General features: G+C 51.1%; 1 protein-coding gene across 10 annotated transcripts in view; it reads left to right on the forward strand.

The window, feature by feature from the left end:
• Positions 1 to 19656, forward strand: part of Cit (citron rho-interacting serine/threonine kinase) — a 182609-nt gene extending 162953 nt beyond the window's left edge. For 8 of the 10 annotated variants that reach the window (XM_037198628.1, XM_037198631.1, XM_037198630.1 and 5 more), the window contains 9 exons: positions 1600 to 1739; positions 5487 to 5579; positions 6818 to 6926; positions 7078 to 7206; positions 7899 to 7979; positions 9889 to 9967; positions 10068 to 10247; positions 15941 to 16250; positions 17054 to 19656. In XM_037198628.1, coding sequence (XP_037054523.1) covers positions 1600 to 1739; positions 5487 to 5579; positions 6818 to 6926; positions 7078 to 7206; positions 7899 to 7979; positions 9889 to 9967; positions 10068 to 10247; positions 15941 to 16250; positions 17054 to 17077 — 1145 coding nt within the window. In that variant the 3' untranslated portion in view covers positions 17078 to 19656. The remainder of the gene's footprint in view (positions 1 to 1599; positions 1740 to 5486; positions 5580 to 6817; positions 6927 to 7077; positions 7207 to 7898; positions 7980 to 9888; positions 9968 to 10067; positions 10248 to 15940; positions 16251 to 17053) is intronic. The other 2 variants (XM_037198629.1, XM_037198633.1) reach the window with 1 other exon arrangement.
• The last annotated feature ends 449 nt before the right edge of the window (positions 19657 to 20105 follow it).

A 20105-nucleotide genomic window follows, 5' to 3' on the forward strand; every position in this document is an offset into this window, starting at 1 on the left:
ATGGTTGGTACTGAGATTAAAGGTGTGTGTCACCACGCTTGGCTCTGTTCCCTAGTGTGGCCTTGAACACACAGAGATCCTGCCCGCTGAGTGATAGGATTAAGGGCGTGTGCTACCACTGCCTGACTTGTTTGTTTTCTTGTAATGGCTGCCCCCTTTCCTCTGATCTCCAGGCAAGTTTTATTTATTCAAGCACAAATGAAATATCACCACACTTGCCTCCTGTCCGTGATCGTGATGTGGCTACCACAAGATTCTACTTATGTTTATAAATGCTCAGACCCTGCCTCTGGATTCACACTCTTCAACATTTTTTACACTTCTTTCCTCTCTGCACATACTTTTTTTTTTTTTTTTTTTTTTAACCATTTGAGTTAATGACAGGTATGTCCCCAACCAAGTCTGTCAGCATATGAACCCGTGGGCTGGGGTCATTCTGTTACATGTCAATGGCATTGTAACCTCAATGCTGTTAATTGGAATTTTATTTATTATTTTAATTTTTGACATAGGTAGCCAGGCATGGTGGCACACGCCTTTAATCCCAGCTCTCAGGAGGCAGAGGCAGGCAGCCTGGTCTACAGAGAGCCAGGAAAGCTGAGGCTGTTACACAGAAAAACCTTGTTGTGTCCCCCGCCTCACCCACCCTGAGACAGGGTCTTGCTGTGTAGCCTTAACTATCCTGGATCTCTCTCTGTAGACCAGGCTGGCCTCAAACTCACAGAGATCCGCCGGGCTCTGCCTCCCAAGTGCTGGGATTAAAGGTGTGCACTGCCACCATCTGGCTTAAACTTTGTCTTGAAAAAAAAATTGAGATAGGTGTCTCAGACTGGCTTTGAACTTTTTATGTAGCTTGAGAGTGACCTTGAACTTGTGGTCCTCCGGCCTGACCCTCCTGAGTGCAGGGATTACAGGCGCAAGCCACCACATCCTGCTTGGTTCTCATCCCTCCCTTTGTCTCTCCCAACATGGTCGCATCAGAATAGTCGGACCCCTTCATGGCTCCCTAACACATTCTTTTCTTCCATGTTCTGGGAGCATGTCTGAAATTCAGCTACCATTCTTCAGTTTTATGCCCGCAAAATCACCCCTATTCCCCAAGGATCTGAACCGAGAAATGAGCTGCTTTTCATTTCCGATCTAAAGCATGGGCCCAGATGATGAGTGTGTATACTGGTCAAGTGTGTCCCTTATCAGAACATCCGAAAACGTCCCACTGTCTGAAACTTCAGGTATCACCATGGTGCTACTGACAGAAAATTCCCCTGCTTGATCTCATTTGGCTGGTCTCCATCAAAATTCAGGACACACCCCCTTTCTCCACACTTGTGTGTAAAGTTAACTTTAGGCAATAAGAGGTTTGTGAAACACAAAAGAATTTCATATGTAGACTCGGGCCCTGTTCCCAGGGTCTTTCATTGTGGATGCAGATATTCCAAACTCAGAAGCCCCTTCTGCCCCGCTCATCCTGGATAAAAGGCACTCACTCCCTAGTTCGTCCACATAGCGCCTGTGCTTTCTAGTCATGGGTACTCGAGCTGTGTTGGGTGTCTTCGTTTATGGGCCTCCTGCTGACCACAGCCGTTCCTTTCCTCTCAGGGGAGGAGCGGGCCCTCTGTCTGGTGGATGTGAAGAAAGTGAAGCAGTCCTTGGCACAGTCCCACCTTCCTGCCCAGCCCGACATCTCCCCCAATGTCTTTGAAGCCGTCAAAGGCTGTCACTTGTTTGCTGCTGGCAAGGTAAACTCCCCCCTCCCCCTCCCCCTTTAAGGCCTTTGCTGATGGACTGTTCTGGAAATCTGCTCCTCTGCCCACCAAACTTGTTGATTCAGCCTTGAAAATTGGTTTTTAACCCGTGAGCACTTGGCGTCCTTTTGGGAGTGAAATAAGTTGGGTGGATGCGAAGTTTGCCCGGGCTTTGAATCTGAAGTAAATGTCTGAGAAACATAAAAGCGCATGGTGAGTTCGAGGCCAGCCTGGTCTACAAAGTGAGTTCCAGGAAAGGTGCAAAGTTACACAGAGAAACCCTGTCTTGAAAAACCAGGGGAAAAAAAAAGCACATGGTGAAACTCAGGGTTCTAGAGTACATGTTTGTATGATGAGCCTCTTGAAAATAATAACGCAGGGACTGGTGAGCTTGGGAGGCTGAGGCAGGCAGAGTTCGAGGCTAGCCTGGTCTATATATCAAGTTTCAGGCCTGCCAATATAGAGTCCCCGTCTCCAAACAAAACAAAACTAATTTGGAAAAAAGGCAATACAATTTGGAACCGCATGTCTAAATTGAATGAAAATGTGCTCATTGCCAGAAACTTCCAAAATCTAATTTGTGATCGTTACTTGGCGGCCCCTCGGTGCCTGCCAGAGATTGGTTCTGAACTACCACCTGCAACCTAACGAAATGGCAAGATGCTCCAGTCTCTCGTGCTTCCTTCCCGGCCTCCATCATCCAGAGAGGGCCTCACGAGCATGGGCTGGCCTCTGGACCTTGCTGCGTAGACCCAGGCTGGACTTCAACCAGAGACCTGCCGGTCTCTGCTTCCCACCCGCAGATGAGAGGCAAAACCCCAGCACGCCAGGCTTGAGTCAAGCATTTGGAGAGCCCCTGTGTACTTGACATGCTCCCTGAGTATGTGTTCTAGGGCTGCAGGGAGAGGGCCCTCTTCATGACGAATACTGGTTATGACATGTCTTTTAAAAATGGGGTATGGGGCGGCATGGAACGGATTCTCTCACTTCACCCCCGGGTGGGTCCCTGGGATGGAGCTCAGGTCTCCAGATTTGTGCAGCAAATGTGCTCACCTGCTGAGCTGCCTCGAAGGTCTATCTGCTGGCTTTCATTCCATTCTGTTCATCTCATCCTGTGGGGGTTTGTGGGGTCGCTTTGAAATACAGCCTCATACTGTAGTCCAGGATGGCCTCAAACTAGTGGCCATGCTCCTGCCCCAGCCTTTGAAATGCCAACATTGCAGGTATGAGCAGCCATGCCCAGCAACTTCATTAACCTTTAAAGAGGTACAGCTTTGGGCTGGTGAAGATGGTCCAGCTGCACAAGCCTGGTGATCCAGGGTTGATCTCTGATCCCATGTAAAGAGCTGGATGGTGGGTTCCCTAGAGCTGCATCCTCAGAGTCCTCTCCTCGCATTAACCTTCCCCAGTTGTGCGCTCTAGCACTTCCTCAGACACACCCCCATCCCACCGTTAGGGCAGAATTACACACAGATGGCGAGAAGGAGTGGCTGGAGTCCCAGTGAGGGTCTGATCGCTCTCCTCATCCCTTCACAGGCAAGCTGGTGTCTGCAAGCAGGCACAGGTGACTTCATGAACTTAGTGGCCCTTTTCCTCAGAGGACTGAGTTCTGCTGCTTTCAACGGAGTGGAGGGTGGGGAAATCGTCCTCTGACCTTCATCCATACACCATGGCATGTGCATAGGCATGTCCATATGTGTACACACATGCATGCACACACACATGCACACATACACTTTAGCAGCAGTTTTGTGGAGATGGAATGTCATTTTTCTTTATGTTTTATATCATGTATATGAGTGTTTTACCGGCACGTATGTCTGTGCACCACATGCCTGGTGCCCATGAAGTCGATGAGAGTGTCAGAGCCCCTGGAAATGGAGCATGGCCAGTTGTGAGCCACCGTGTGGCTGTTGGGAACTGCATCCTGGTCCTCTGCAGGAGCAGCCAATGCCTCAGCCTTAACTCCATTCTCAGCTCTGAACTTTATTGCCTGTGTCACAGCTTTTTTTCTCTCCAAATTTTATTTATCATTATCTTTTGCCTTCGTTTTCTTTCATTTAATTTCCCTCGACTTTTTCCTATTATTCTCCCAATTTCTTACTTAGCTCACCAGGTTTCATTGTATTATCTAATATAAGCACTTCAAGGCTATGCATTTTCCTCTGACCACTGTTTTAGCTGCACCTTGTATCTTTTGATGTGGACTTTTTTTTTTATTACCATCCCACATATTTTAAAGTTTTTTCCTATAAACAATGAGTTACTTAGAAATATACATGTTAATTTCCAAAAATGACTTTAAAAAATTATAAATCATTTTTATTTTATTGTTTGAAATACAAAACAAAACTATATGAAATGTGCATGTAAATTATAAAGCCACATAATGTATTGTATACACAGCCTCCCCGACCCCAGAAACAGACATTTGCATTTTCCTCTCTTCTCCATCAACTGCTGGCCTTCAGTTTATGGCCGTACGTGCAATAGACCTCTTTTCCCTCTCGGTGAAAGACAAAGGCCTGCCTGACAGTAAGAGGTAGAAAAAGAGTCTTGATGTAGAACTCCATATTCACAGACCCCACTGAAGAACAGCTTTTCCCTTTGGACACAAAGTGTATTAGTTATCTTCTTGTGTTGGTGACCAAATCCCAGACCAGAACATATTTAAAGAGGGATGAGCTTCCCATGGTAGTCAGTCCCTCGAGGCAGGGGGAGCTGTGCCCGCCAGGAGCTCACCTCTGTGTGGGTCAGAAGGCAGAGAGATGAGCGCTGACACCCTTCAGATTTCCTCCTTTCTGCCCTTCCTATACCAGTGATTGTTAGTAGCTAACTTGATAGTCTAGAATCACCTGGGAGAAGAGCCTCTGGGCACACCTTTGGGGATTACCTTTTGTGAATCAAAGTGAACCTTTGCCTTGATTGTGGGCTGGCCCATTCCCTAAGCAGGGCATCCTGGATTGTGTAACCTGAACAAAGCTGAACAAAGCAAGCTGAGCTCCAGCTGCACACATCTGTCTCTCTCTGCTGCACACACCTGTCGTCTCTCCCTGCTGCACACACCTGTCTCTCCCTGCTGCACACACCTGTCTCTCTCTGCTGCACACACCGGTCTCTCTCTGCTTCCACCTGCTTCAGCTGCCGCCCTGATTTCAGCCCTGGGCTGTACCAGGGTAAACCCTGTTTTCCTTGTGTCGTGATGTCAGAGTGTTTTGTCACAGCAACAGAAAAGAAGCTGCACCTCTGATAAGCCTCTGGGGACAGGCTAGAGCCCGAGGTCAATGTCCTCACTGGCTCCAAACCATTGTCAAGTTGACAGTGGAGGTGAACCACCTCACAGACCTCCCCACTTACCCCCCCCCCCCATCACCCTGTCCTCCTCCATTCAGAGTAATGTCAAAACAGTCTGTCTCCACCTTCTCTGGATCCCAGCAAAGGCAGTGAGTCTCAGCCAGGGGTGACTCCGTCCCCAGGGGGCATTTGGTAATGTCTGTAGACGGTTTTGATTGTCACAGCTAGAGGGCGCTATAGACATCTGCTGGCCAAGCCATGATGCCCCCATTGCTCCAGTGGACAGGGCCTACCTCCATGACAGAGAATGGCCGGGTCCGAAATGTCACCAGTGCTGAGACCGAGACCCTGTTATATCACGCTCCTGGTCTAGTTTTGTGCAGAGCTGTAGTTCATGATGGTGACATTTGTCTTTCTTGCCCCCACCCTCCCCCTGTGGCCTTCTAGATCGAGAATAGCCTCTGCATCTGTGCTGCCATGCCAAGCAAAGTCGTCATCCTCCGCTACAATGACAACCTCAGCAAGTACTGCATCCGGAAGGCAAGCTAATGGCGCAGTGCCCCCCCCCCCCCACCCCCACCCCCGGGGTCCGTGCACACAGCGGGCTATGCTGAGCACAGCCTGTGTCTGTTCCTTTCTGCTGCCTAAAGAGTGAGACCTGTCCTTCCTGGAAGAGGCCAGGGCCTGTGGTAGCCACAGTGGCTCGCTCACTTTCCTTCCTGTTTGGGATCTGCCCAGCAGACTCAGCTCTCTGGAGGTGGATGGAGGAGACGCCCTTTTTGAGCTGACAGAAGCAGCTTTCTGGTGATGAGGGACAAGGCAGCGCTGGCTCTCTTTTGACTTGTGGTCAGGGGTCTGACTCTTCCTCAGGACAGAGTGCTGTGTGGAGGAGGAGCATTTCAACCTTTAAATTTACCTCCATTCTGGAGAAGGTGTTCCCTGTCCCCAGACTAAGTGTGTTGTGTAATGATAAGCCTGGCTCACGCTTAAGAAGCTGTGAGTTTGTGCGTAGGTGGTTAGCGAACCGGTCTCATTGTTGGCTTATCAGCCGGGCTTTGCTGGCCACCTGTGTAGCCTGTGTATCGGGGGTGGAGCTGGCTACCTCCGTGTTTTCTGATTGGCAAGTGAGGCAGGGAGGTTGGGAAAGAGCTGACTTGACACTCTAAGGTTAAAACTACCTCTGGTTTCCCTACCCTCTCATCCTGCTTCTCTGTTTCTTCAGACTTGGTAGAGAGCCAGTGGATATATTTTCTGTGCCGCTGATGATTAAAGTTTGAACTGTTGGCTTCAGGCTAATACGATTCCTGGCCATCACTTTAAGAAAGCATGCCAGTTACATTTTGTTTTGTCTTAATGATATTAGGATTGGCCTAGAAATGACTGCAAATAACGAGGAGTCAATGAAGGCAGGGATGTAGTAATGCTGTGTGGATAATACAGACTCAAATTAGAAACTAGCCAATTACAAGCCAGCCCAAAGGAGGACGATAAGGCCAGGCATGTTAACAGTTGGTGTGGCATTCTGGTCTGCTGCTCCTGCAAGAGCATATTGTTAGTGTTCCGCCTGTCTGTGGAAACGGTGTCTCTCGCCTCTTTGGAAGCTGCAGTTCAGCCTTGTTTTCTGAGGCAGCCCGGGCTGGTGTAGCTCACGGTTAGGAGGTAGCGAACAGGCTGCATGTCACCCTGGCGGGCACAGCAGGAGAGGCTAGAGGCTCAGGCCGAAACAGCAGCAGAGACGAGGTGCCCTGCGTCATCTCCGTCCCTCCGTGCCTCCTCAGGAGATAGAGACCTCGGAACCCTGCAGCTGCATCCACTTCACCAATTACAGCATCCTCATCGGCACCAACAAATTCTACGAGATCGACATGAAGCAGTACACGCTCGAGGGTAGGGTTGCGTCTGTCTCCCTCGCCACCCCGCGGGGCCCGGGCCTCGAGGAGGCGAGCTCGGGCGGGCCTCAAGGAGGCGAGCTCGGGCGGGCCTCGAGGAGGCGAGCTCGGGCGTCGTTCCTGAAGCCCCGTCTCGCCTGCCTTCGCAGAGTTCCTAGACAAGAACGACCACTCCCTGGCCCCGGCTGTGTTCGCGTCCTCGTCCCACAGCTTCCCCGTCTCCATCGTGCAGGCGAACGGCGCCGGGCAGCGGGAGGAGTACCTGTTGTGCTTCCACGGTCAGTGCCCGCTGGGCCCGCGTCCTCCCCCTGGTCGGCAGGGTGGGTCCTCCCCGCCAGGGCCGCTACCTCCCCCTGGTCGGCAGGGTGGGTTCTCCCCATGGTCAGCAGGGTGGGTCCTCCCCCGCCGGGGCCCACTACCTCCCCCTGGTCAGCAGGGTGGGTCCTGCCAAGGGGACAGGGGAGATTTACCCAGCCAGCATCGTGGGTGCCCTCTGAGGTTCCCCCTCCCCGACCCGAACAGCAGCCCAGCCACCTTGATACTTCCTTCCTTCCGCCCACCCCTCTGTCTTCCTGTCCCACGCCTTCTTCCTCTGGTCTGGTTTTTGCTGCTTTTTCTCTTGATGTTTTCTTTCTGTTTTAATCCTTGGGTGTTCCTTTCCCTCCTCCCGTCTCTTCCCTATCTGTCTGTCCATCCATCTCTTCTTCCTTCTCTCTCCCCCTTCTTTTCCTATTTCCTTCCCCACTTTGCTTGAATCCTCTTTCTGGAATAAATCTGACTAATAAGAAAACGTGACTGAAGAAAATCCTCATTTTAATTTAAGCTAGGAGATGGTTCTGCAGACGGAGGCTGTCTGGCTGTGACAGTCTAGTTAAATCTGGCCACTTGTCCCAGGGGTTTGTTCCTGCCCTTCTGTCATAGCGTATATGGCCTCTGGAGCTAATGCCTCCATGCTCTTGACACCTTACAGAATTTGGGGTGTTCGTGGATTCCTATGGAAGACGTAGCCGCACAGACGATCTCAAGTGGAGTCGCTTACCTCTGGCCTTTGGTACGTGAGGTGCCGGGTGGGGGTGTGGGGGCTTCTGCTCGCTGAAGTTTGTGTCCTAGGAAAGAATTGTGTGGAATTCTTGGCTTCAGGCTGGTGCTGGTATATCCTAATGGACCTCAGTGGCGTGGGCGGTGTTTACCTAACGGAGGATGTGTAAGTCAGGTCCCCCAGGCCATAGTCCAGCCTGTGAAATGTTTACGATTTCATGATACAAAAGAGGATATTCCCTGTGGATGTGAAGTCATTTTCAAGGCTGTATAGTGTCCCATCGTGGGACACACATTAGTTAATTCTGACTAGGCAGAACGAGGTCACACCTGTTCGTTCTGTAAGTATCAACACCGTGGTAAGCATCCTTGAACTTACTGTGTCAGATTGTGTCAGAACGTTTGTCAGATCATGTCCTTTGATTGTAAGTCTCTAAATGTGGATGGGTCAAAGAACGAACACACATACGTACAGGTCGGTAAGACAAGACTGTGGATATTCTACAGCACTGTTATGGCCAAAAGAAGACAGACAGACAGACAGACAGACAGACACACACACACACACACACACACACACACACACACACACACACACACACGGGGTAAATAAATAAATGTAAAAGAAAATACTTTCTTGCTCACCTATTGCTACCTAGTAACCCATTCTGGAACTCAGTGGTTGCCCAGGACTCAGGGTCTGCTCAGCTCTGCCCCTGGTGGCGTCAGTGGTGATCTGGACCAAGGAGAAAGTGCCAAAACAGCCCCCAAAAGAGGGGAAAAACAGTTGCTTTTCTTGCTTTTCTTTTGGTTGGCCACGGGCTTGGGGGTCACTCACTCAGCTGGAGGCCACTGTCCCCCTCCATGTGGACTCTTCCAAGAGTATAAACAGAGGCCATGGCCTTTCACATGCACGGTATTCTGCTGGTTCAAGCAGACCAGGCAGCTATGTTCAGAGCCCAACGCCTGCCTGAGGGCAGAGTCATGGCTTGCCACAGGAGCAGCAGTGAGGAGCAGCTTTCCCCTCCAGGAGAACAGGGCCTCTCCTGTCTCTCTAGTTCCAGTGACGCCATCACACAGAGATGAGTACTGAGACGTGTGGCTGCACACACAGGAGGGTCTGAATCTCAAGGCCAGCCTGGGCTGCACAGGGAGACTGTATCTACAAAATGAAACAAATAATAACAGTAAAAACCCACAGTAATATCTAAATACCTATCTTTTAAAAACTTTACTTGGAGAGGCTGGAGAGATGGTTCAGCAGTTAAGAGCACTGGCTGCTCTTCCAATGGACCCTGGTTTGAGTCCCAGCACCCACATGGTGGCTCCCAGTTGTCTGTAACTCCAGTTCCAGGGGATCCAACACCCTCTGCTGGTGTCTGAGAACATCGTGCACAGGCATACATTCAGGCAAAATTCATACATGGGGTAGAAAATCTTCAAAATCTTAGAGCATATACAGTGTAAGTGAGTCCACAGACGTCTCACCCCTGTGTCCACCTTCTTCTGTCTCATCTTGTTGCCTCAAAGGGAAGAACTTTCATGAATATATCTTCCCAGTGTTTTATGCAAACACAAACATTTAATAGACTTCTCCCCCTCGTGAGGGTAGCATGCTCCTCGAATCCTTCTGAACTCACCCCGCTGGTTGGGCAGTGCACTGTGGGTAGGTGCATCTCTTACCCCGGGCCGAGTCCCACAGAGATGCCGTAATGTACTTAACCAATTCCTTTGATGATGTAATAAGCAACGTGACAGCGAATGAACCCAGCCACGTGTGATGACGCTGTGTGGGGAAGTATTGGTACGGTACTGGCTTCTGGGTCACCGGTCCTTTTGCAAGTCTTGATTTTCCTCCTTCTCTCCTCCCTCCCCCAACCTCCTTTTCCTGCTCCTGCTCATCCTCCGTGGTGGCCCTGCAGCCTACAGAGAACCCTATCTGTTTGTGACTCACTTCAACTCACTGGAAGTAATTGAGATCCAGGCACGTTCCTCCCTGGGGTAAGCATTTCCCTCCATGCTTTGAAGACGAGTTTAAGGAATGCCACGCAGCAATGGAGGTAACCGGTAATGAATGTCAACTCTTCCTGGAACCCTGCAGGACCCCTGCCCGAGCCTATCTGGAAATCCCGAACCCGCGCTACCTGGGCCCCGCAATTTCCTCCGGAGCGATTTACCTGGCCTCCTCATACCAGGACAAGTTAAGGGTCATATGCTGCAAAGGAAACCTTGTGAAGGAGTCTGGCACTGACCAGCACCGGGTGCCCTCCACCTCCCGCAGGTACCGACCTTCCTCCCTCCAGGGCCAAGGAACGTCTCCACGGTGTGCTCAAGGCAATCCAGCTTTTTTGTGTGTGGCGTCAGTTCGTAAGCATCACAGGTATTGTGAAGGGCTCCCTGCGCCGTGGCCGGGAGCGTCTGACATTGCCCTGAGGGTGTCTCCAGTGGCTCTGTTGTGTCCAGTGGCACACAACTTGTACTCGCCTGCTTTGGTGTGTGTCTTTGTCATGCCAGCTGCTGAGCCCCACCCCCCAGGGAGATAGATGTGTGGCCTCTCCTTCATGCTGCTCAAGCCCAGTGTGAGAGAGGGGCAACCAGAACTCTGGTTCCAGTCCTGATGTGCCTGCAGCCTAGACTGGGGATCAGGACGGACTTCCCTAAAGGAACAGCAAGGGGGTGGCGTCAGGAGGGCTGGGAGGCAAGATGTATAGAGGAGGTCCAGAGGTGTGAGGCATGGCAGTGGGCCGTGGCTTCCGAGGCCACCTAGAGGCTTCTGTGGAACCTGAGAACTCCTCAGAGTTTTACATTTTTATTTTAAATCTTGTATTTATTTTTGTGTTGATAATCTAACCCAGGGTGTAGAACCCAAAGGGCACAAAAAGTATAAAGTAGTACAGTCTCCTGTGTTTCTTTTCTTTCTTGTGTTTAAGAAAACATGTAAAGATTTATGTATTTTTATTTTTTGAGACAAGGTCTTACTGTGTAGCCCTGGCTGGCCTGGAACTCACTATAGACCAGGCTGGCCTCAAACTCACACAGGCCCATCCTCCTCTGCCTCCCAGCTTGATTTTTTTTTTCAATTTTTATGTTATGTATATGAGTATTTTTGCCTGTATGTATGCGTGTGCCTGGAGCCCGAGGAGGTTAGAAGAGGGTGCTGGATCCCCTGGAACTGGAGTTCCAGACAGTTGTGACCCACTGTGTGGGTGCTGGGAACTGACCCCAGGTCCTCTGGAAGAGCAGCCAGTGCTCTTAACCTCTGAGCCATCACACTAGCCCCCTCCCCCTTAATTTAAAGAGATATTGTCTTGTCAAGTTGCCATGCTGCCCTGAACTCCTGGAGAGACAGCCCTCTTGCCTCATCCCTTAAGGGGCTGGACCTGGCTCCGCTTTTTTTTTTTTTTAATTTTTCCAGACAGGGTTTCTCTGTGTAGCTTTGCGCCTTCCCTGGGACTCACTTGGTAGCCCAGGCTGGCCTCGAACTCACAGAGATCCTCCTGCCTCTGCCTCCCGAGTGCTGGGATTAAAGGCGTGCGCCACCACCGCCCGGCCCCTGGCTCTGCTTCTTCTTCTTCCCTTTCTCCCCCACTCCCCCACCACCCAGGGAAGAACCAATTTTTCAGCCTTTTGCATTTCTATGTAGAGACCTTTCTGCGTATATGTGTGCACAACTCCATGTTTGCTACTCCCTACAAATAATACCATGGATTAGCCTGTTTTCTGCTACTGTGGCAAAATACCTGGTGCTGAGTTAGTTCTAAAGAAAGAGGCTCATGGTTCTGTTCTGCAGTTGAGGGCCCACATCTAGCAGCGTCCTCCTTGCCAATGTCTTGGGGGTAGTGCAGGGCATCACAGGATAAGAAACAGGGTCTCTGTATCAAGCCCTGCTCACTTCTAAAGGCTCTGCCTCCACCTCCAGATACCATATTGGGCTCCATTCCAGCCCTCTGAATATCTCACGGCGAGGACTAGAGAGATGGCCCGGTGGTTAAGAGCGTGGGTTGCTCTTATAGAGAACTCATTGACCCCAACAACCGCATCAGGGGGGCTCACGGCTTCCTGTCACTCCAGCTCCAGGGGATCCCGACGCCCTCTTCTGGTCCTTGTGGGCACTTGCACATCCAATCTTTACTCTCTCAGTGGGAAGTGAATTTCCACACATGAACCTTCAAATCCTCTAGATGGCACTGAGTTCTCTCCTGGGATTTAAAGTACAGCATTTTTATAGATGTATCCAGTCTCTACCAGTAGCTAAGTTTAGAACATTTTATTATTATCCGCAAAGAAGTTAGTTTTCCTCTACTTCAGTGACTGCCTCAGGTACTTATCCCATGTAGGGATGGCTACCGTTCAACTGCTGGGCAGGGGCCTTTCTTGTCCAGCAAGCCCCAGGTCCGGTCCAACAAAGAGTCCTGAGTGCCAGTGGGTCTTTTCCAGGTCAGATGTTGATCCTTTTCTGGAAATAGGCTTCAGCCCAGTCTGTGCCTTCCAGACATTGCCAGACTGCAGATTTTTCTGTCACTGTGTCTGGTTACAAGCCCAGTGGCTTCAACTCTACCATAGATCCGGAGAGAGGCATGCGCACAGGGCGTGCTCAGTCGTCATTGAGCCATACCGAGTTTGGTTTTCTTGCAAAAATACTGTTGGACTGCTGCAAGCTGGTTTTGCAATGCGCTTGGTCAGCATGCATGAGTGTGCATGTGTGCGTGCTTTTTTGGCAGGGCTGGCTGAGAATTGAACCCTGGGCCTGGCATACTATCAAAGAGCTCTGCCACTGAGCCACCCCTGGCTGGCCCTTAGGCTTAGTCGGTGTGGTTTTAATCCATCCAGGACCTCGATGGAAAACCGGAAGTAACAAATGACCAGGAGCTCCTAGATTTTATGTGAGGCTGTCTCAAAAGGTCTCAAAACACCATGGTTGGTTCTGAGTCCGGTGAAGTTGGTTTTGCCCATGTTTGTATGGCTGCTCTTTGCTCTCACGGGGAAGCAGGTCCTCAGAGGTTCTCACCTCCATTCCAGCCTCCTTCCCTCTTCCTTCTGACAGAAGGGGCCATGTGCTGGGGATGCTTGACTGTGCCCTGATGTCTTGGCGGTGGCTTCAGGGCAGCACAGGAAGTCGCCTCCTTCTCTTCCTTTTCTTGTGCTTGGCTCTTCTTGTTCCTCGGTTTATTTAAATGCTCCTGTCCTAAGCATCAGCAGCCCTCTGGATGGCTTCCAGTCTGTTGCTGGAACCTCCCCCGCTCTGAAAATCAAGGGGTCTGCGGCCCCCTGTGAGTGGGTGTGTGATGGTGAGTAGAATTCTGGTAGGTGTCGCTGAGTCTGCCGCCCTAGGGGCTGCACCTGCTCGGAGTTCCCTCAGCTGGGCGTAGAAGTTGGTTGCCTCATCCTGGCCCAGAAGACTAGGAACCAGAACCACATCCAAGCTGGAGATGTTGGTCCACAAAAGCTCTGAGAGTTAACCCAGGGAACGATTTCACTGACCTCTGATTTTACTTTTGGGGACACTTCTACTCTGTACACAGCTGTGAGGGTCCCCTGCCAGGTGCCAGGCATCACACCTGGGGCTCCAGAGAACAGTGCTGAGGGCACCTTCTTTATTCCCCTAGGGACTATAATTAGGTGCGTGAATACCGAGTGTTCAAAAAGACAGACATATCTTTAATGCTCTGATGCTGTACAAGGACAAGCCATCTCTCTTATTGATAGATAGACAGGAGCCAATGTTTCCGAGATGTGTAGTCCTGGCCCCACTGTTCTGGAAGTGGCAGAGTACTGTGCACACATTCCTGAACCTGAACGTGTCTTGGTGATGGCCTTACCTCTTTGTCGGGTGTGATTTTAATTGCAGGGGTGTGCTGAAAGGCCAATGCCAATGCTTCTCTCTTCATTTGATCCCATCTCCAGAGTGATGGCATTGCGGGCCAGGGTGCACCCCTAAAGTGTCTGGACTCTCGGTGTTGTTCCCATGCCAGAAGTCATGCCAGAAGGGGGTCTAAGTGTTGGGATTAGGCTTCTCCGTGGCCTTGCACATTGCTCCTGACCCCACATGGTCCCACTGTAAGGACCTGCTCGTTCTGTTGTCCAGAAGGGCCCCAGTTGCTGTGAATGGGGCAGAAATAATGCGCTGGCTTCCCGTGTGTGTGTGTGTGTGTGTGTGTGTGTGTGTGTGTGTGTGTGTGTGTGTGTGTGTGTGCCAGGCAAGTCCCACTCACACCTGCAGTCAGTTCTCAGCTCCCATTCTGCTTATAGAATGGTCTTTTTTGCTCCTGACTGCCTTGCCTGGGTCAGTGTCTGTGACTGGCCTGGCTGGCTGTCATTCACAGCAGGTTCCATTTTCCTGGTCCGTTTAGCAGAGCAGAGAACGTAACTCTGCAGAACTATAAAATGGATGTGGTAGCTCATTGGCCATTATAGATATGGAGATGGAAGACTGCCCACTTGGCCTCAAATGATGGGTGTCCTTTTGCTTCTCATTAATCTCAGCTAGGGCCTGAATGGCCTTCTCTGAGCCGCCCTGACTCCCTGGACACAGCACCCTCCAGCTAGCCTTGTGATGGGCCCCTGTGGACACATTCCAGAATTTCTCTTTCATTGCGAATAGGCTTAATGTAGTTCTCCCCCTTAGATGTATTTGTTTTAATGCGTCTTCTGTCTCTCCAAGCTCTGCAGCTCGAGTTGCGTATGGACTTTGGTTTCAGATGTAGAAATGAGTTCCCTTACATTCAATACTGCAGAGACGTGGTGTGGGGCTGGCTTTCAGAGCGGTTATCTGAATCGCCAGTTAGCCTTGTATGGGGAAGCGAGGCCACAGCAGAAAGCCGTACACGACCACAAGCTGACCTCTGCAAGCTGGCCTGGTTTTCAGCTCTGCCTTCTTCCCTCAGGTCGTTAGGGCCATGGGTCTGGTAAAGCCTGGATTTGATCCAGGCCAGACAGGGCTGAGGGTTGAATTGAACCACCCGAAAGGTCCCCGATGGGGGGAGTTGTGGCTGGCTGGGGTGACGATGGTAATAGTTCCATAGTAGATGGCTTGCCTCGTATGCATAAGGCCTGGGTTTCACATTTTAGTACCACTGAGGAAAAGGGGGAAAGGCCTTGTGCTTTCAGTGGGTTGGGGGGGCGGGAGGGGTCAGAGGTTGTTAATGGTTAATCTCTGGGCCAGGGTGAGCGAGCTGGACTGTCGCCACCTGCCCCGCTTGGTTTTATCAGGCGTCATCCTCTTGCCATAACTGGGAATTGTCAACCTTCTGAGTGTCTGTCTCGGGTGCCACAAAAACTTGGGAAGCCACTTTCAGGGAGAAGGGAAAAGGTGACCAAACACTGAGCACAAGGCTGTCACAGATCCGGCCCCTGATGGTGACAGCCTTTCTCAAAGCTGCTCCCTTGTGGGGGCCTCGATGGGCCTCTGATTCCTGGGTTATGAGAGGCTCTGCCCCTAACAGGAGACTTCTGGGAAATATTCAATTGGTATGATAGAGCATGGAGATCATGACCCCAGACTGACCTCTCAGGTCCTAGCCCCGGTCCCTCCCCGGCCTCTCCCCGGCCTCTCCACCATGCACTTGCCAGAGCTTGTTCCCTTCTGGTGGTGTTAGGAGGCCATGAGGCAAAGTCTAGCGGGCCTAGCCAACGCAGCAGGCGGGAGCTGGTGCTGACACCTGGAAGCTTAGTTTTTTTTTTTTTAATCCTCATCCTCAGGTCTAAGCTTTTTCTATTAGGAGTGAGTGGTAGATATGCCTTTAACCCCCAGTCCTCAGGAGCTGAGGCAGGAGGACCATGACTTTGAAGCCAGCTTGGGCTTCATAGTGAGTTCTAGGCCAGCTGAAGCTACAAAGTGAGATCCTGTTTCAAAAACTAAACCAGACAGACGGAACAGCGGCGAGACGGAGCCTGCTTAGATAATTAAGATGGGAAGGGGATTCCAGCTTTGGGGCTCTGACTTCTCAGCGCCCCCGACTCTCTTATTGTCCCCAGCAGCCCCAACAAGCGAGGCCCACCCACATACAACGAGCACATCACTAAACGCGTGGCCTCCAGTCCGGCGCCACCGGAAGGTCCCAGCCACCCCCGAGAGCCAAGCACACCCCACCGCTACCGAGACCGAGAGGGCCGGGCAGAGCTGCGCCGGGACAAGTCCCCGGGCCGTCCCCTGGAGCGGGAGAAGTCCCCAGGCCGGATGCTCAGCACGAGGAGAGAGCGGTCCCCAGGGAGACTGTTTGAAGACAGCAGTAGGGGCCGGCTGCCCGCGGGAGCCGTGAGGACCCCACTGTCCCAGGTTAACAAGGTAAATCTAACAGCTACCAAAGGGCATGTTGTTCCCTGCCCAAGAAGCAGTATTAGTGGCTTTCTTTCTAGATCTATTCTGTACATATAAGCAAATATATGTGCCCCCCCCCCCCGTAAATACAAATGATGACATTTTAGATAGTTTCAGACACACAGGCAAGCACATATATGCATTATAGACACTGATATTTTTTCTGGAAGTTACTAGACGCTTGTAACTGTGCGTTTGCTTTCTAGAACTTTGAGTTTTTAGAAAGTCTAAAGTGGTGCCCATGTGACTTTTCAGATAGTGTGTGAATCAGTAGATGGTGATTGTCGAAGCAGGTAACTCATGAGTGTGCGCACGTGGACCCCGGCTTCCATTCTCTTTGGTGGGCCGTCCAGTTTCTAGGGCCCACAGTAGGCAGAGGTGCTGCCCTTCCTGTCCCCCAGGGATCATTTTCTGAGTGGCATTCTCCTACCGAGGCTCCATAGCTCGTAGCCAGTACTTCTGGTTAGAGAAAGGAGAAAAGCCACGTAATAAATGTTTTCCCATTAAAACTGAGTGTGCATATTTATGCGTGCACCTGTGCAAATTCAGTTTGGGTTTTTTTTTTTTTTTTTCCAGTGAATTGTTTCATGCCTGACCCCATGCCTTGAGGGCTGGCTCTGTTAAGTTGGCACCACTCTGTTCTCTATGACACCACTGTCAACCGCTGGAGGGCCAGGACAGGCCCCCAAAAGTAATACTTGCCTCACACAGGGAGCCGACAGTTCCAGGCCTTGGATGCTAAAACCCCCTCCTCTTTATTTTGCTCCTAGGTCTGGGACCAGTCTTCAGTATAAGTCTCAACCAGAAAAGGCACCTCCTCATCTCAGTCTGCAGGAAAACATGGCACCCCGGGTCTCCGCTGCAGGGGACCCCAGCGCCCGTCTGCTCGGCCCGCGTTCGACACAGCTGGGTCCAGACCGTCCTTGGCACGGATACCCCCATCTCCAAGGGGTGCAGATAGCCAAGGCTCTTAGGCGCTGCCAGCACTCAGACCCCCCCACCCCCGGGGCGGGGGGGTCCCCTTCCTGCGGTCATCTTCTTTGCACTTTGTTACTCTTTGAGAGCATTCAGAGACTTTTGTATTTAGCTCCAGCCTGTACCAGTTCATCAAAGGAAGCCAACCCGGACACAAACTGTGGCTGGAAGTCTACCTGCTACTCTAAGATCCTTGGGTTGGTTGCTTTTTCTTTGATTTTTATTTTTTTTCTCCCTTTTTTTTTCTTTTTCTTTCTTTTCTTTCTTTTTTTTTTAAGACAACAGAATTCTCAGTAGATTTGGATAGCGACGTATTTCCTGTTGTAGTCATTTTTAGCTAGATCACACCATCAGGTCTTCGGCACTGAAACGTAGCGTAGAAGAGTCCCCGTTGGTTGGCTTAACCTCCCGTGTTCCTGTAGCTCCATCCTTGTTCCGGTCCATTCTCATAGACGGCCCTGTTTCACCCAGGGTGACATCATAGCCAAATGTTTACCGTTCTCATTGCCTTTTACGGCCTTGACAACTTCCCTTCCCACCAGCTGAGAATGTATGGAGGTCCATCGGGCCTCAGCTCGGAGGCAGTGACCCTGCGGCCAAGGGACCTCATCGGGCTCTGCTCCCCTACCCCTCAGCAAGCGTCATCTATCCAGCCTGCTTCCCCAGCTTTCCACGTAGCTTTGGCCAGGAAAGCACGCAATAGACTTGCTCCAAGCCCAGCATTAATAGGCCTCGGGGTTGGGCCTGGGACCTGGGGCCCCCCACCTCCTGTTCTGAGGATCGGCGTGCTGCTGCTGCTGCTCCTCACTCCTCTGGAATGGGGAGGAGACCTGTCTGGGAAGCCCTGCATGGCGGCTCACTGCATGTGCTGCCCCCCCCACCGGCCTGGCTGACTCCTCCCTGGGTTGCTCTGCCAATGTACTGCTGCCATCCCATAGCCCCACCAAATCGAGACCCTCTGACGACTTGTCAGCTAACTGGCCACGACAGGCTGCAGTCTGTAGCACTGAACAAACAAACAAACAAAAAAACAAAAACAAAACGCTCAAGCCTTACGACCAGAGAAGGATTTCAGCAAACCACACTTCTCCCTCAGTTTCCCCTCCCACCTTCGAGCTCCCTGCTGACTTCAAGGATGACTGTGTTCACACACACACACACACACACACACACACACAACAACAACAACAAAAAAAACCCAGCACGGTTCTGCCCCCCACGAAACTGTGACTTCGCAGATGAGCCTTTCCCTAGGGCTGGACCTAAGGCCAGGACCTTGGAGAGAAGCCGCAGCTCAACTCCTCCAGCCCCGTGGGGCTGGCGAGTCCCCCCCCTCCTTAGGTGCAGTGCGGCTCGCCCAGTCTCTCTCCCGCACTCTCTAGAGTGCGGAATTCCTGGCAACCGGATAGAATCAACTTAGAGGCTTTGCAGTTGGCAAGCTAACTAGCGGCCTTACTTCTGCCTTTAACCCCCCCACAAGGCCTCTTCCGCTTTGGATTCTCCACGACTCTTAGGCGTGCCTCCACAACCAAGGCACATCCTAGGTAGGCTGAAAGGTAGACCTGTCCCCGCCGCGGCAGGTGGGCAGGTGGACCGTGTCTGTGTCCTCAGCCCACGTGTCCACAGTCCACGTCACTTCCCAGACTACAACCTGGCCGACATGCCGGCTCCTTCCTGCTCGTCTCCTAACCTAAGTGCTTTCTCGTTCAAAACGCCCGTGACCCTCCACGTCCAGCACCCTGCTGCTGTGTTTTTATGTGTTGCTTGGAATCTTTGGGGTCGTGTCCCCTGTCCCCATCCCCCGCCCCCCAGGGCAGATCTGACTGACCGGCTGCTGAAGTTTTTTGTCTCTTGGTCCACAAGTTTTCGGAATGGTCCCTGATAACTGGTCTTCAGTCTTGGCATTTCATCTAGGACCACCACGAGAAATGGGCGCCTTGAGCCCTTGACTGTATATTGCGCGTCTCATCTGTGAAGTGCTTCCCGCTACATAGAACTAGCTCAAAAGACTGTACATATTTACAAGAAACTTTATATTCGTAACAAAAAAAAAAAAAAAAGGACATTGAATTGGTTTCTACTTTTTTATTGTAAAAGGTGCATTTTTCAACACTCACTTTTGTTTTCAACGGTGGTAGCTGTGGACAGCCATCTCCGCCGGAGTGGGGAGCTCTCTGGGTGACCACCGAGATGCCAGCAGGAAATAATCGTAACCCGAAATCGCAGTCAGAAGCTTATTAGCATCTATAAGATTCTAGGTCTCCAAAAGTACAGGCTTTTTTTCTTCATTACCTTTTTTATTCAGAACGAGGAGAATACATGGACAGTTCCAGATCCACCTCGAGAGGAATGAACTTTGTTGTTGAACAAATAGTGAAATAAAGCAATGATCTCAAAATGTTCGATCCCTTGGCGTCTTTTCTCATCAGGGACCCAAAAAAGCGACGGCCAAGGCCAGTGCGGGCTGGCTGGTACAGCACTTCCGCTCTGAGGGAGGCTTTTCTGCGGCGTGCACCTGGGTGGCCAGAATCAGAATCTTGGAATTAAGAGTTAGGGGGACACTTAGTTTGGTGGCTGCTTTTATGAACCGGGCACTTATTATTAAGGTCATTTTTTTAGGGCACGGAACTGGAAAGCTTAAACAGCCACCTAGGCTACTTTAAAAGGATTAGTCTAGAACAGCTTAGCTGTAAGCAGCTAACCAGGAAAACAGGTCAACACAGGATTTCTCTGATCCCATTATGCTGAGGCCACTGAGAACTTAATACTGCGCTTCTCTTTGGAGGGAGTTCAGATGAAGGTAACTGAACGCTTCTGGTTCTGACTAGACATTTACTGTCTGCAAGG

This window comes from Peromyscus leucopus, chromosome 23 (genome assembly GCF_004664715.2).
Source record: "Peromyscus leucopus breed LL Stock chromosome 23, UCI_PerLeu_2.1, whole genome shotgun sequence".
Classification (NCBI taxonomy): Eukaryota; Metazoa; Chordata; class Mammalia; order Rodentia; family Cricetidae; genus Peromyscus; species Peromyscus leucopus.